Consider the following 17,103-nt stretch of genomic DNA (forward strand, 5'->3'; position numbering starts at 1 on the left):
ATTTCAGAAGAATTCCAGAAAAAAATTCTGCAGAAATCGAGAAATTTTTTTGGAAGAATACTTGGAGGAATCCTTGGATAAATTCCTGGAGGAAGCTCTGGAGAAATCGCTGGAATCTCTTGAGCAATTCCTGGATGAATCTCTGGAAGAAACCCTAGAGGAATCCTTTGAGGGATTCCTGTATAAATTCCTTGCAGAATTCCTGAAGGATCCCTGAAGCAATTCCTATAGGAATTCCTAGAGGAATGCCTGGAGGACATCCTGAAGGAATGAATGAAGCAATTCATTGAGGATTGCCTGGAGAAATTTCTGGAGGAATGCCTGAAGGAATCCGTTGAGGAGTCCCTGGCGAAATCCTTTGAGGAATTCCTTGAGAAATTCCTGTGGGAATTCCTGGAGGAATCCCCGAAGCAATTTTTGGAGGAATTCTTGGAAGAAATTTCAGAAGAATACCAGAAGAATTTTTTGAAGAAATTGAGAAGAATTTGTGAAAGAATACCTAGAGGAATCCTGGGAGAAATTCCTGGAAGATTCCCTGGAGGAATCCTCTGAGGGATTCCTGGATAAATTCTTAGGATAATAAATTGAAGGATCCCTGAAGGAATTCCTAAAGGAATGATTGGAGCAATTCATGGAGGGTTGCCCGGAGGATTGCCTGAAGGAATCCGTTGAGAGGATTAATTTCTGGAGGAATTCCTGTTGGAATTCTTAGTGCAATTCATGTAGGAATTTCTAGTAGAATTCCAGGTGGCATTCTTAGTGGAATTCCTGTCAGAATTCAAAGGGAAATTTCTGGAAGAGTTTTTGATGAAATCCCTGGAGGATTTCTGTGGAAAATCCTGGAGATATTGCTGTAGGAATTTCTCAAGGAATTCCTTATATAATTCCTGGGCCAATTCGTGGTGAAATTCTTGGAGCAATTCCTTGTAGAATCGCTAGAGAAATCCCTGGAAGAATTCCTGGAAGAGAAATTCCCGGATTAATTCCTGGACGAATTCCTGGAAAAAAATCAAGGAAGAAATCCTGGAGATATTCCTGGAAGAGTTTCTGAAGGAATCCCTGGAGGCCCCTCCTTCCTTGTCCCCCTCTCGCAACGCCCATGACATTGATCATAGCTTGCCCCAGTGCCAGTTGGAGTTTTTCATTCCAAATTTTCTCACTAAGTAAAACCAGTGCTTTGATTTTTAAATATAATTTATTTATAACTGATACACTTAGAATCTATGTCAAGTATTGTCATGGCGTTCCACTAACTTCTCCAACGATTAGCGTTCCGGCAACCCATGCTTGCCTCACAGAAGTTCATCATCTTCTTCCCAGTCCCAGTCGTGGTCCGGTTGCAGAACCGACAGCAGTTCGTCTTCGCTCATCCGCTCGTGATCTAGGCTGAACGCTGATGGATAAGTACACGGCAAGCACAGCATGTAGGAAACGCCGGTATTGTGACCGGTACATTCGCACGTTTGGCAGGACGTCGACACCGCCGTACTTGCCACGCGTTTCGTGAAAACAGTTATAAACTTCTTAGTTGGGTTGCGGCGCTCTGGTCGAAGCTTGCGGCCACTGAACACGGAACCGTTTGTCTCCAGCGCTAGGGCAGCGCAGTTACCCAGCGTAGCCTTTGGCAACCGAATTTGCTTACGGAGTTCAACGTCTCCGGCAAGGTCCTTAAGGTCCTTTTTGGTGTACGCCTTGGAACTATCCATTCCGAAGAACATTCGCGAGACTCGAGACTTGTCGAACTCGATGTCGTGGTCGGTGAGAATGTGAAGCTTGATGCCGTTTTCCAACAGCAGTTGCAGAACGGAGGAGTAATCCATCTTCATGCTGGAACTGGAGCACTTCGTACAAGGCATAAGGATGAATGTTTTGGAAGCTCCAGGTCTAAACACCAGTTTCGATGCCGCAATGATCGCGTCGAAAATATCGTCGTTAGTTCCGGAGGCCATAGCGATGTGATTGAAGAAAGGTTCGATGTATTCATGCGATACGAACACATTGTCGTTCACTATAACGCTTCTGGGCTTGTCGAATGGAGACATCCCTCCGAAGGCCATCACCGAGTAACGGTTATCGGTGATGTTCAGCTCTTGGAGCTCCTTGTGAAGGGTTTGCACCATAGCTACAATGCTCTTCGACGTGGTTATGTTCTGGTTACACAATTTGGCCTCGACAATGAACACAACATCGGTCGTTTGTGGAATTTCGTTTTCTTTCATGGGAACGAAGGTACCTTCTGGAACATAAGATCCGTTGATCAATCGGCAACTAAAATAGAAGAAACAGAATTGTTGTACAACGTTCAAAACATGAAACCCAAAACTTACTGAATACACGAATCCGGAACTCGAAGCGGCATGTCTTCCAAATGACACGCTTCCATATAAGCAAGCGCAGATGTACAGGCACCTTTGTTTGATGGATCGTTTGACTTGCTATCCAGGTGGTGTCCCAAATCAAGACACATTTCGTAGAAAGGCGTCGTGTCCACAATCGGGAAACAAGAGGCAAAGTACGAATGCTTCTGCCGGAAGAATGAATCACAAAGCTGACTGAGTTCGTTCGAAACCGACAGGAAGTTGTGGGTGTGGTTTGTAGCTCGCACATCAGCTTCGCAACCCGGAAGCGTCCAGCTGTTGATGAACTGCTCCTGGGAGCCGGCAAATTTGTGATCCGACGTAACGTAATCGTCGAATACTTCGTTGTTCATTGTGCCCAGTATGCCAGCAGTTTTGCCAAAGTACCACCCGTTGAGGTCGAATGAACACATGTGGTACTGTAGGCTACAGGTGAGCTTGAATCCATTGAACGATTGTATCACTAAAAGATCGGCTTCACGATAGACTACAGTATCAGCGATTTGGGCCGGTAGGGCAGTTGTAACATTACGATCGACTTTTACGGACTGAAATTCGAAAGTTTTTCTTTGTTAATCAATGTTAAAATATACAAACTCATGTTTAAAACTTACAGCATCCGTCACGTCGATTTCAAGCACGTGTTCGTCTGTAAGTAACGTTATCTTTCGTGAGGCCTTTCCAGTATCTCGTAGTACCTAGAACAACAAATATTCACTATACTTTTTGTATCATAAAATCTACAGAATAGTTTACCGATGGTTCGAGCAACAACGTAAATGATCGATTGTAGAAATCGTGAGCCAACACATACGAACACTGGTTCGTTTGACCATCCTTGAGCAGATCTTGCAAATCCATCGATATGAATCGCTTATCAAAGGACATGTAATGTCTGGATCCGATGAGCAGCGAGTTGGCCTTAAAAGGTGGCAGCCACATTTTACTGTCCGTGTACGGTTTCAGTTCGCAATATAGTGTCCAAATCGTGGTATTACTACCCGCAAAGAAATCCTGAACATCGGTCAACAGTTTGTACTCGGGAATTTCGTCAAACTTCGGCGTTTCGTTGAATGCGTGCCACGACATAGGTAGCTTTTGCTCTAACTCCATAATACCATGATCCGGATCGAAAATGAACTTCGTCTTGGCTTCTCGGTAGCGGTTCTCCGCCTGCAATGCAGTCTGAGCCATTCTGCCTAGTTTGTTTCTAACGATGCCCCACAATTGATGCAGTCGTTTTTCAAGTTGGAACTCTTCGGCTAGCCATTCGACCTTGGACCGTACTTCGTTGACTCGTTGCATAAGGAACTGGACATATTCCAGCTTCTGAAGCTGTTTCATTTCTTCCCATAGCTCTGTCAGAACTTGATTCAGCTCTCGGCCGAATGGCACAAGACGGAAGAATTTTTCCTTCACGAAGCGGATTACGATGGAACCGTATTTCTTGGTGTTGGTTATAATGTCGTTTTGAACGAAATCTTTGTACAGTGTGTCCAAGTCTTGCGTGAAGTTGGTTACTTTGGTAAAGTACGGTGACTCGGCTATTTCTTGAGTTTTGTTGTACAGGAATGCTGTAAAAAATCGCAATAAGTTGGATGTTTAACTATGTGAAGAAATACCTACAGAAAACTTCATGACCAATATGCCAAGTCACCGATTCGGCATAGTGAGCTAATTTGATAACAGAAGGTTCAATATTTTGTAACATTCGCTGCCAGTATGAGGTGATAACATCGGTTAGTTTCTTCCACATCTCTTGAACGTGCTGTAAATATGACAGTATAATTGAAAAGCCTTTTGTTTTTAACTCATTCACTATAGTATGATTACCTTTATGAACTGCAGATGAAGATCCTTAATGAATTTATCATATCGTTGAACCGACGTTTCCAACACTTCGGACAAATACTTCATTGAGTCGCCTTGCAGGATTTTTCCAAACACATCCACCACCCTTTGATAGGATTCCTTGATTGTTTCCAAAAGCCACTGAATAGACTTCTTCAATGCCTGTCCGGAATCACCCATGACCTGCCAGAACTCGGTCAAAATCTTAGGCAGCGAAGTTATTTTATTCTTGATTGCCAACTCATCCAGCACAGTTATGGTAAAGTTTATCACTGATCGAATGTAGAAGTCATCCGCCACATACGAAGCATTCAGGAACTGTCGCAAATCTTCCAAATCATCCTGGATGACGTTCAAACCGGAAACATCTTCCAAGAATCCTTCCATGTACGGATGCGCCGCATCCCACATTCCGTTGACCGAATCCTTCGATTCGCTGTATATTTGCTTGATCCAGAACTCGACGGCGTCGGTGAACGACGTATGCATAGCCGTGAAATAGTTACGGACCAAATTGCGCAGGTCCGACCGGATTTCCGGCCGCCACAGTAGTTTGCTTGTAACCAGCCGGGAATGGTTCATCTTCAAGTAGTAAGCGACATCAACTTCACGGGCGGTGTCGTAGTCACGCCAGAAATCAAAATAGGCACTCCGGGAGTCCGGGATGATTCCGTACATGTAGATGTTCTCCGTGGCGTCTGCAATGATTAGCAGAAATAGTCAGATTGCTGGTCAATGTGGGGCAGAGAAGGGAGTAATGATGCGTTTGTGCAAATTCATGTGGATGCCAGAACGTTTAAGAAATGGCTGTTTGACAGAGGTTCACGTTAGTGTGTGAATGCCGGTTGGAGGCGTAAGGTAATAATGTTTGAAGATTACTATGAAAGCGTCACACAGTTCGTGATTTGCCTATTTGTAGGCGTAGTATATAGTGGATTGATTATAAATACTGTGTTGTGAAGTTGGAAGAAAGGGAACAGCTTTTTCAACTGGTCCTGATAGTATTAATAAGCATGAGTTGTGTTTGTAGAGAAGAAGGAGAAAATAGATAGCAAGGTACAAAATAGGATCAGACGTGGTTAGCCATTAGACCCCAAAGCTCGTTATACCTCTCGTCACAAATACAAAGGACAGACATTTTTTATATAAATTCCCCAAATGCCTTACCTGGTGTCATGTTAATTTTCATCTGGACCATCTTGTCGTCAATGTCTATGATGAAGAATCCGGCTGCATCCTGTTCTGGGCCGTCCAGCAAACTTCCATTTATCATGTAGATCGGATAGCTACCCGATGCCTTACCCCACAAACGATAGTTGCTTTGTGAAGTCATTTTCTGTAATCAAATTTCTCTTGTATCACTCACATTTACTTGACAAACTTCATTCAACATACCTCTAGAATCACTTCCTTCTGCCTAACGTCCACCTTTCCAATGACGTGGCCTTCCATTCGGGACAGATAGCCTCGCTTGTAGTGAGAATTGGTGTTGATCTCGTACAATCCTAACCGAAGACCCACGGATCCCATGGAATCTAAATCCAAATCAGACGCATCGTGGGAACCGAACAGACGGTACGAGTAATTTCTGTACCCAACGGTAGGTGTCAGGTCCTTAGCGTTGAACCCAACCGATATGTGGTGGCTGTCCGAATGGGTGTACTGAATATCGAGATTTGTCTTCAGAAGATCCGTATCGTCCGAGTAGTATGCACCTTTCAGTGTGATGTCCTGAAAAGATTAGAGGGTTATATATCTGATGCGGAATATCGCTTTTTAAAACTCATACTTGTTCAAACGTGGGATGTCCCAGTGCAACTAGCACAGTCTGTTTCGTCACTTCCCCGGCTGATTCATCGGCCCATTTAACAGCTGCTTTTACCGTTCTTGGCGAAAGATTATCACTGTCGTCGGTTTTGTTCGGGGTGTACTGCAAAGTCACATCCGAATCGAAGGCATTTTCCATCACCGAGTACCAACCGTCAGCGGAGAGGTTCCTGCGTGGATAGGAAACCTCCAGCCTGAATTTCCTCGATTCGCTGTCCGCCTTGGACATGTTGGTCAGATGGAAATCGTATCCTATCCAACGGGTAGGTGACAACTGCAGTTTTGATTTCTGTTTCATGGTTTCCCCTTCGGCGTCGAAATCGGCTGTCAGTACAACCGTCCGATTCGGATGAACAGCCGTGATGACGTACTCTCTACCGGTATCCCTGGTGGTGATCTGGAGTTCACCAGTGATGTTGAATTTCTTCTGGTTACGAAGTTCGAATACTTCAGCACGTTTAGTGTCCTGGAATTAAATGTTATATTCAACGTAGGAAAATTGGAAATAGTTAGTTGATACTATACCATTTCCTTGTAGTTATCCTTCAGAAGCTTTGTAGTGTGCACATAATGGACACCCACAGGTTTGAAATCATTTTCCAAGGTTACATCAACAGTTTCCTTATCAAATCCAGCCCTGATAATAGAGGAATGATCGCGTTAATGGAACAACGAAACTCACAAACTCCTACTAACTTACCTTGATTCTTTCTTAGAAGTGTATTGTCCACTGAGTACCTTCCTATCGTTGTAGTCGATTTCAGCGTGTCCCGTGGTGATGGCCGGTCGTTCAGCTAAACCGTATTTGACCTCAGCGTAGTGCCGAGTCTGCAACGGTATTTCCACCTTAATGGTTCCCTGCTGATCGCGATCCAAATTGTTTACTTTATAGGTGGATTTGGCATCAAAGATTGCGCTAGACTCTGGCCAGGTTGCTTTAAGATACCTTATCGACTCGAGAGGACTTTCGATGAATTCCAGCTGTCCATGAAGCCAGGTGACGTTCAGGAATGGAGTCGTACAGTTCACATCTCCTTTCATATTGGAAAGGTTGGCAAACGCTACATTTGCCTCGGCGACTTTCCGTGAAGCTGGAATGGAAATGTTACCGTTCACAAGGTACAAACTGTCTTCAATGTTGTACACAGCTACTGCCCGGAAGGCATCTTCCAAATACCACGGTCCCCGTAGTTTAGCGTATATTTCACGTTTTTCGCCAATTTTGTAAACATCCAAATTAGTCTGAACTCGTTGCGACTGGACGTTTGGTCCCCATTCAAACCGAAGAAGAGTTCGCAGGTCGTTCACGAAGCTGTACTCCGAGTGCCAGGCGTATCGTTTGTGTGATTCTTCTGTGTCGTAGGACGCCTCGAAGTTGAGTGTGCGTACTGGTTCAATGAAAGGAATGTTACCCTTCATACTGGCGGCTAATGTATGGATATCACCAACAGGATTCGGTAGCCGTACTTTCAGAACACCGGATAGATCGGAAATGGATATGAATGTTACGGAAGCATTTGAGCTGAATCTGAAAAACAAAAATACGTATTATCAGGAATTCAAATAAAGCTGCGCAATACATACATCCAAACGTTGTTCAAGTTCAAATCGCCACCAAATGTCATATTTTGATTACGTTCGAGATCTGGACTTAGATAGCGAACTCCTATTTGGAAGAAGCGTCCTTCGGAATCCGTCCGTTTCACACTGTTGTGCAACGCAAACTGCATATTGTGTAGCAAATGCCAATTCCACAAACAGCTGGCATCTCCGGATACGGTAGGTATGCTGTAGTTTGCAGTTACCGAGCCCGAAATCGGCTGCACGTCAAACAGCATGAAAATGTCAGCACGATCCATTCCATGGCGTACCCAAGGGGATTTCAGTTTGAACGTGCCCAAAGCCTTATTATCATCGGTAGGGGCGATGCCAACTTTGAAATCAATGCTGGATAGATCTGGCTCTGATGATTTGATATCCAGCCCAAAGTTCCAATCACTCAAGGCTAACAACTTGAAGTTACCGTCGATACTAGCATGTTTCTCGCCTCGTTTGATCTCAGCTGTGAAACTAGTAACATCTCCATCCACGGAATACTGGTAGTTGATCGCACCTTCATCTTCAACTCCATGAGGTTTGATCACCAATGCAACCTGAAAGTTTAACAAATGGTTCAAATGTGTCTACTATAAAACGTTTGTACACCACTTACATTTTTCGGAATATCTTTGACGATCGTGGCGTCACCTTCCACGTAGAACACTTCGTCATTGCGATAAAGCTGCCCATCAATTGAGTACTCATCGCCATGCTTTCTCAACAGTCGACCGTGGATCGATAAGTTGCGATACTCCTCAATAGGGATGCTCAGCTCTACAGTTACCAGTTCTCGATTTCGCGTCGCTTTGGCTCGGATGTATTCGTGCATACCTTCACTGTCGTTGAAACGCACCTCTAGCTGGGCTTTCGGATATGGTTCGCGAGTGATCGACACCTCGGTATCGATCATTTGAATGGGCAAGAAGTTCGACTGATACTTTCCTTTGCCCACGAGGAAGTGGGGCTCCTCCATTGACCAGACGCCATCCAGCCGGAACTGCAACCAAGAAAAGCCATTGTACTTTCAGTCATATTTAAATTGGAATGGAATCTTACGTTATTGTACAGATCACCGTCATGTACGACAAAGCCCATATCCATCGAGTTGCTGGAACCTCCCAGGTCTTGTTTGTAGAAGATTTTGCACGCGTAATAAGGCATAAGCGGAGCACGTACCCATATCGTTAACGCGGAATCTATGTACTGGTCTTCACTCTGTTGATTAGATTCATTGGATTACTTTCTGTTCCGTTATTAAACTTTACTAATATTACCTCAAATGCCACTGCTATGGATGCGTCCGTATTAGTTGTTTTTGCAGTTAAGTTAGCCTTATAGCCGTGCTCTTCAACGTCAAGAACTGCATGGAGACGAACCTTCTTCAAGTTGTCCATCGGTGTCATTAGATTCACGACAGCATGGTGAGTCTTGGTGTCCGATTCATCTTCAGTTACATTATAGTAAATATGGAATCCCGTATTTACCCACTTTGTTTCATTCAGAACCAGCACGTTCAATCCAACAACGAATTTATTGGTAGGATATGGTACGCGAAGTTCAAACCCTGATTGAATTTGTCGCGTGAACGGGAACGGTGTTTTCACTTTTAATGTATTTTTCATGTTCATCAAGTCCTCCAACCAGAAACTGTCACGTACATCGACATCACCTTGGGGCAGTTTGACCTTACCACTTAAGTAATACTTGGATTTGTATTCCTCAAGATCTATAGTTCCGACAACAGTTGGCCAAATGATCGTGTCTATTTCTACCTTCCCTATCAGGTTCAACAGCTCTTCCTCTTCATCTTCTTCTTCGTCCTCTTCTTCTTCATCATTGCTATTCAGTGGGATCAAGGAATCCTCTAGGAACTCTTCAAGAATACCAGACGCCTTCTGAACTCCCAGTTGTCGCATTAGTTGAGGTTTCGGTTCGGAAACTGCCCGCACTCCTATCTTGTACGTCTTAAACCTGCCGCTAAATTCCATATCAATGTATTCTGTCTTTTTCGGGTTCATGACCAACTTCAAGATCAATCCGTTCTCTTCAAATTTAGGCAACGGTGTGTATACCTTATACGAGTACTCAAAATCTTTCATATGTGCCTTACGCCAAACCCCAACGAACCCAATGATTAAACTGTTCAAACCAGCTCTGAAGTCGACGTTATCTGGTTTGAGCTTGCCTCTCAAGATCACCTTTTCCAGATCCTTCAGTGGCGTTGCCAAGTAGAACTTGATATCAAAGTCGTACGCTGAAACTATTGCAAACAACACTTCCACTCCAAGAGCGCTTTTCGGCGTTATGACTTCCGCTACGGCGTGGCGTTCCTTCTCGCTTATACCAAACCGGCCGTTGATGTTACGGAACTTTTCATTGGAGGAAGTGATATTAACTGTCAGCATGTTATCGACGAGATTGCGAACATGACCTTTCAAAACCAAGTCATATCTATCGTCATCCAGTTGCAGATCAGCAGCTCCTCGCAGGTCCCGACTTTCGGTCAGTGAGAACTTTGTTGACAATGCGCCTTTTTTGTAACCCTCGAATGGGCTCACCAATACCAGTGAACCGGTAAGATTCCGATATACTTCATCCTGATCGTACTGCCAGCTAGACCACGCAGAGAATATCTGCGAGGGTTCATCAGTTACGGTGTGATTTACGGTCACCACGGTATCGACACGCTTTGAGTCATACTTATGCTTGAAGTGCACTTTAACCGTTGGAACATGTTGGATTGAACTATGTAGCTTAGTTTTCATTTCGCAGTCGAAATCATTATCGTTAGAATGGTAAAGACCCATTACTTCGAATCCGAGCGTCTGGTCTTCTGCCCATTTCGCGGACAGATTGGTTTTCAACAAGTTGTCTCTAAAATAGAAACCACCATTAAGGGCGTTGTAGCGCCATCCTTCGAAAGGTGTCGTCAGTTTGAACAACAACCACATATTTCTCAGTATTTCGTCATCCGAGCCAGCATCTAATTTCAGTTCAATCGCTTCCGTAGTGTTCCACGATATGCGAGCATTTGCCAGATAGTTTGGATCAATGGCCTTCAAGTCAAATACCCCGTTGATGGTCCTGTTCGGATAGGATACGAGGAATCTACCATTGTAAATACGATGCCGGGGAGTATTGATCTCCCCAGAGATCGCCAGCTTCTGAGTGGGATCGCGATTTGCATCCCACTTGAGTTCGACTCCTATTTCTCGCTTCAGTTGTGTAGAGTATCCCTTCAATATCAAGGTTATGTCACGCAGTCTGTATTGGAAACACATATTCCTAGTTAAGCATTCGTTCAAAATCTAAAAAAGTCACTTACTTGTCAACATGCAGTTCAATAATTAGCTCCTTGATCGGGGCCGACTTCATCAACGCTGAAAACGAATACAAGCTGTCTCGCCACTGGAATCCGGCGTACGTATTGGTTCCACTTTCGTCGTCCAACAAATGCTTGATCACCAAACCGTACGGCTGTTTACCGTACTCTGCATGCAATTCCAGCTTGAACTCGATCTCGTCGCGAACATACTTGATATCGACCGTTACCTCGCCAAACGATGGACTTTGCGCTTCCAGCTTCGCGTGATGGTAGCTCTTGATGAAGGAACTGCGGTCCTGGTACCAACCGTTGACGACGATCGAGTGACCCGAGAACCATATTCCGTTGAAGTCGAACTGAAATGATAATTCGTGGTTAAAGACTTTTCTCCTATTCATAGAGCAACACCACTTACGTAGTATTCTTTACGGGCCTTCTCCTTGACTCTAAGGTTGAAAGTGCAAGAATCGAATCCAGGAACCGTTATATTGGCAGCAGCATCAAAAGCAAACAGGACACCGCGGGGTATGTCCACCATAAAATCGCCAGTAACTTCTTTATTTTTGGCATATCGTAGTAACAATCGGATATTGTGTAGTTGTCCTTTCTTCATATTTTGTTCATGTCTAAAAAAATATGTTATGAACATACATATATTCAATGTCTAAATGACTCCTGAAATATCTTCGAAGCGTTAGAGAATTACATCATTTTTTCAATATTTTAGGTATTAGCAAAACATTTGTTTAAGAATTGCTAGCAAAACTTCGTAGAACTGACATAAGTTCTTCTAGATATTCTTGAACGCTCTCCGAAATTCCTCAAAGAATTCTTCTGAGAAATAAAAAGTGCTATTCAAAACAAATTTTGTGACGCCTGCCATATATGGAATAATAGGTCTTAGACTAATTTACTCAATTGATGAATGTACTCACTTGATCATTGCCTTCCAGTCCATTTTCGACCGCGGTCGGGTCAGCTCCACCGATGCCGTGGTTCGTCCCACCTCGGCCACTTGACCCCGAGCGAATATCAACCGAAGCGTTGTGGTGTAGTTGGGATCCTTCAGATCGGGCGCATTGTTGTAGTCCATTTTGCACTCGATGTGGCCCATCGCCGACAGGAACTTCATCGCTGCGGCAAAATCGAAATGCGGATAAGCAGAGGAACGAAGATCGAACGACCCGTGATACTCGGTACGGCCTTTGAAGCTTCTGTTGGAAAACACTCCTCCCAGAGTTAGTCGTTCCGATTTGCTGTTGATAAACTGGAGAAGAATATGTAAGTTGTGTCTGTTTGAGAAGCAGATGATATTTGCTATACTTACCCTGTAGTCCATGGATAATTTACTCGTGATCGAAGCTTGTGTCTGTTGGATATTGCCAATCACCTTCGCCTGAACTCGTTTGGTTTCGAATTGCAAGGTATAGTCCCATTGCTTAATATTTTTCTTTTCGGTCATTTTAATTTGCCCGGCCATACCCGCAATGCGTTCGTTATTAACCGAAAGGAACAACGAAGGGCTATACACCATCCCGTATTTGATCTCAGTTTTGTTATATCCCATCTCAAGTGCCAGATACTTCCTATCGTTGACGTTCAAGGACATATCTAATCGCCTCTGATCCTTGTTGTTTTTGTAAATTCCGACGGCCGAATGAGAGATATCCCCATTCCGGAAGCCCATTGACACACTGTATCCTTCGTCGTCGGCAGTAATGTTGGCAATGAAGATCCGAGGAATTTGGGAATGCGGTGTTTCAAATATGACTGATCCCGTCGAAACGTTTGCATGCGTTTCCCAGTTGTATTGAAATAGGAAAACCTTTGCCGTTGGGTCTGCCTTGAGAAGACTCACGTCCAGGGTAACTGGTCCGCTTAGAATCAGACTAGGGACGTGGCTATTGTTACTCACATCCGGCAAACTGTAGTCGGCGCACAGCTTCAAACCAATTGCACGATCAACGACAGGCCACGTGCATGTGGAGTTGGAATAGCGACGATCAATTCCTTTCTGTTGTATTTCCTTGTTATCATCGAAAACTAGCATTTCTGATCGTACGCTGAAAATTTCGTTATGATCTAGCGGGAGACTGAATTGAAGTGAAGCGAGCCGATTTCCGCGCACCTTAAGTTTGGTTTCCAGTAGCGAACTTGAGTACAAATTGCTTTTCACTTTGATTCCTGTTGATGTATGAATGAAGTCGGTTTTCATAGTAGCTGTGATATCAACGGACACGCTGGGTTTGATCTTTCCTTCCACATCTACGATACGTGATGAGGTCCACACATCGGATGCCCTGAAGGAGCCGGACAAACGAAGGTCTACAGAAGAAGCGCCGATGATGCTTAGTGCCAAGGGAAACCCAGTACTCAATGGAACATCGTAAGAGGTATCCAAAAATACGCCTGATTTGGTGTAGGAGACTTCCTTTCCAGATAGTATGCTTTTTAAGAAGTTCAATGGATTAATCTGTTCTGCTGCTTTGAGCGTTTCGGTGAAACCTTCGATAGTGTAATACTTTAGGTCGTTTCCAAAAATTTTCAAACCAATCGAAGCGTGAGGATCTTTGAAGTCCGATTTCATTTTGTACCCCATATTGTCAATCTGATCGTGAATGTCCTTCGTGATCGTCACCGGTGTGCGAGTTTGTCGTTTAGGGCGCGTGCTTTGTTCATCTTCCTCGAACAGGTAACTTTCTTCATCTTCCGACTCTCTTTTGAGGCGAAGTTGACTCATGGGATCGTAACCAGATTGTTCTTCTTCTTCGGAAGAAGAGCTCAAGAATGACGTTACAGCAGATGTATATTCCTTCACTTTTTTCGCATTCAGTGGTCCAGCTGGACCAAATATAGATTCTACTAAATATTCGAAGCCTTCTGCCCGAGCGTTCAACTCCAGAAAGTTAACCGATTCCCCAAATAAATCTGCCGTCAAATTCAACGACGCCGTCCGAGGTAAGTAAGAATCTGTACTGAAAATCAAATTAGCATCTGCTGTCGTACCGAAGTTGTATTCGTCGAAAAACATTGTGTGCTCATAATTGCGCGAAAACTTTCGAATATCCAATCGGAACTTTTTCCCTAGGTCATTGTCAGCCAACAGACCTTGGGCTTCCACTCGAACCGGTGATGCGCTGCTAGCTATGTTCGATAGATGTGACCAAACATAGGCACCAACCTGATTGACCTCTTCCGTTTTCAATATGTGCTTGATCAACTTTACCGAAAGGTAGTCAGGACAGCGCATGGCCTGTTGGTACGCTGCAATACGAATCTCGACGTTACCTTCAAAGTTGGAGTATAACTTCAAGAAGTAATCCCTCGTTCGGACACAATCATGCCGACGGAAAGCATAAACCGCCTGCAGACGGATCTCCATGGGCAGCTTCTCGTCTTCAATCATTTCCCGAAGTTGATGGGAAAATTCCAAACTGATGACTCCAATGTTTCCGAGACCTTTCAGCAGCACAATGATATTTTCGCGTTCTTTTCTCGTCATTTCAGAGTCTTCTTGTAGTTTCTCTTGCAAGTTACTCTCCAAAAATTGCGTTATCGCCTGTATACCATCACTTGTATCGCAGTCCGGGTTGACTTTGCAGAACGTATGTCCGACGGAAGTAGCTGCAAGGAGGTAATTCTTTTCGCCTATCTCCTTACCATGCTCCATCAATTCCACCATGGCTTCGAGGACATCTTCGTTTGGTCTGAAATATGTAAGATACTGTTTATACTGATATACCGCTTGAATAAGTGCAATTACCTAGTCAGATATGCAAATGACTCCATCCACTTTTTAGAGAGCTCAGCCGGAATTTGATCCTTAATGATTTGGTCTTTCATAAGTGTAACCGATGCTGGACTTCCAATGTAGGGGAGACTCTCCAATACATGATTCCTTTAAAATGCATACAAAGATTATAATTGATAATGAATTTGTTACCTTTTACCGGGAAGTAACGTGCACATCAAATACTCAATCGAAATAAAAAAAAACATTTCTTCAGTCTAAAAATGAGCATATTTAATAAATATTTAAAGATGTATTAAATCGAATTGGTGGGTTTTTCATCACATTTACTAAAATGTGCCCCAATGTCCTGAACATTGCATTAGAAAGATACCGGAAGCTCCGTTTTTTAATGTGAATAAATTAGCATTATCGAAAAAACGTGCACGCTTCACAGTTATGCACAAGTTTTGTTAAAAAAATCTATAAATAAAAAAAGTAAAACACATCCTTGAAGATGGCTCAGTGTAATACAATTTTGTTCGACGACATGAATCCTAAGTGTTCCAGTATTGTTTGAGCTGAGTAGCAACCCAGGTGTCATTCTGAAGCTTTAACCAACACTACGATACCGGAATAGCTGGCTGAGGTCCAATGAAATCATGTGATGCGCCAGTGCAAGCCAACTCATCAGCCAGTTCATTTTCAGCGATGGAAGAATGGCCAGGTGCTCCTCGATTTGAGTTCAACAAGCGATAACTAACTTCGACCTTGAGTTGGCCGAAGCAACTGCTTTAAGGCCGCACGGGACGACGTGTAATTCTGAAGTTTCTGAAGGGATGCTCAGATACAGCGAATGAGTTGTTATTGTGCGTGGAAATTGAAGTTTTTACTACGTAATACGCCCCATCCCGGTATGATATAGCAGTGATTGTTTCTTTATAGTCCATCTATCGTGCGTTGGTGAAGGTAGAGGAGTTTGTTTTCGGAAAACTGTGCTAAAATAGTTCCAAATCGTCGGCTGAAATTAGCTTTTGCCGGTGCCATATTGAATTGGAACAACGTTTGGGTTCATCTACGAAGCGTTTTACCTCTCCATTGTGAAGGCACTCACTCGAATGAACACAAACAGAACAACTCGCACTACTGCTTCCAAGATGGGCAAAGAGTCACAAACACTACTTTCATCGAATCAAAACAAATCCGAGAGATGATCGAAGGATGATCTTCACAAATCTACGGACCAGCCGCTGTCCATTGATGATCTTTTCGATCGGATGAAGCTAATGATCGAAAAAGGAAATGTGAAAATTTAACAGAAGATTGACGGATTCAACAGCACATTGGTCAACGAGATAACCACTCTACGAACTGACGTGAAGGCACTGAAGGCTGATTGTGTTCAACAATTCCGAGATCTGAAGGACTCATTCACTGTTACACAACGAGATGTGAATGAAAACCGGGAAGCTATTAGGAGACAGGAAAAATCCCGTGACCTGTTGCAGACTGGAGTGCCCTACACTGTCTCTGAATCAACGGATGAGTTCCTCCACAAGGTAGCACTTGCCGTTGGATACACAGATGAAAATGTTCCCTTGGTCTTCACTAAGCGGTTGGCACGAACGCCAATTGCTCCTGGAACAATACCACCAATCCTGATGCAGTTTGCCTTCAAAGCATCGAGAGACGAGTTTTTCCATCGCTATCTTTCGACAAGGAATCTCAACCTACTTGCTCTTGGATTTGGCGTCGATAGAAGAATTTTCTTGAATGAAAACCTCACTGATTCTGCAAGACGTGCCAAGGGTGCAGCTATCAAACTGAAGAAGGAAGGGAAGATTTCCAGCGTGTTCACTAAGGATGGAGTCATCTTTGTCAAATCCAAGCCGGATTCCCCGGCACAACCCGTCAATTCGCCGGATCAATTACAATCCTTTGGATAACGATCTTTACCTTTCCTTGCATTTTCATTTTCCTACCTTATTTTCCATGAACCCCTTCCTTCAGAATCTCCATGATTCCCTCCGTTCCTGAAAGTCTAAATAAAAAAAAAACCTTTCCTTATAGCTTTTCTTGTTCCTTCACTTCTTCCATTGTTTCAGATCCCTAGTTTTCCTTGATTCCTTCCTTCCTAAAAGTTTACCTAACATGGATGGACGAGGAAGCTGCTTTTGCTGCTGCTGTTACTGCTATTGTTGTTGCTTGCTGTTGCTGTTGGGGTGGCTAACTGCTGCGGTGCCACTGAATGAGAACTTCAATCAATCCACAAATCGAATAACCACTTGTAGATGTAGATGAAAATGTATATGTATTATTTCATGAAGTTTAGTTTAGTTCCTATTTCCTCATTGTTTTACCAGTTGATGCCTCTATGCTGCTGCATTAATATGCTCATTTTTGATGGCGGTTGA

At 43.6% G+C, this 17,103-nt stretch overlaps 1 protein-coding gene across 1 annotated transcript; it reads right to left on the reverse strand.

Annotated features, from left to right (window-relative positions):
* Positions 1–1,176: 1,176 nt before the first annotated feature.
* LOC109621803 (uncharacterized) lies at positions 1,177–14,859 on the reverse strand (the record flags this gene model as incomplete). Its single annotated transcript, XM_062843626.1, has 20 exons — positions 1,177–2,268; positions 2,328–2,905; positions 2,972–3,055; positions 3,114–3,931; positions 3,984–4,125; positions 4,191–4,906; positions 5,376–5,544; positions 5,604–5,939; positions 5,998–6,501; positions 6,561–6,672; positions 6,736–7,563; positions 7,620–8,188; positions 8,248–8,631; positions 8,691–8,849; positions 8,909–10,898; positions 10,960–11,315; positions 11,375–11,585; positions 11,895–12,226; positions 12,287–14,666; positions 14,723–14,859. Coding segments are annotated over 20 exons (11,781 nt in total), but the record flags the coding sequence as incomplete, so codon positions are not given.
* Positions 14,860–17,103: the final 2,244 nt, after the last annotated feature.

The sequence above is a fragment of the Aedes albopictus genome, unplaced genomic scaffold (assembly GCF_035046485.1).
Source record: "Aedes albopictus strain Foshan unplaced genomic scaffold, AalbF5 HiC_scaffold_378, whole genome shotgun sequence".
NCBI lineage: Eukaryota > Metazoa > Arthropoda > Insecta > Diptera > Culicidae > Aedes > Aedes albopictus.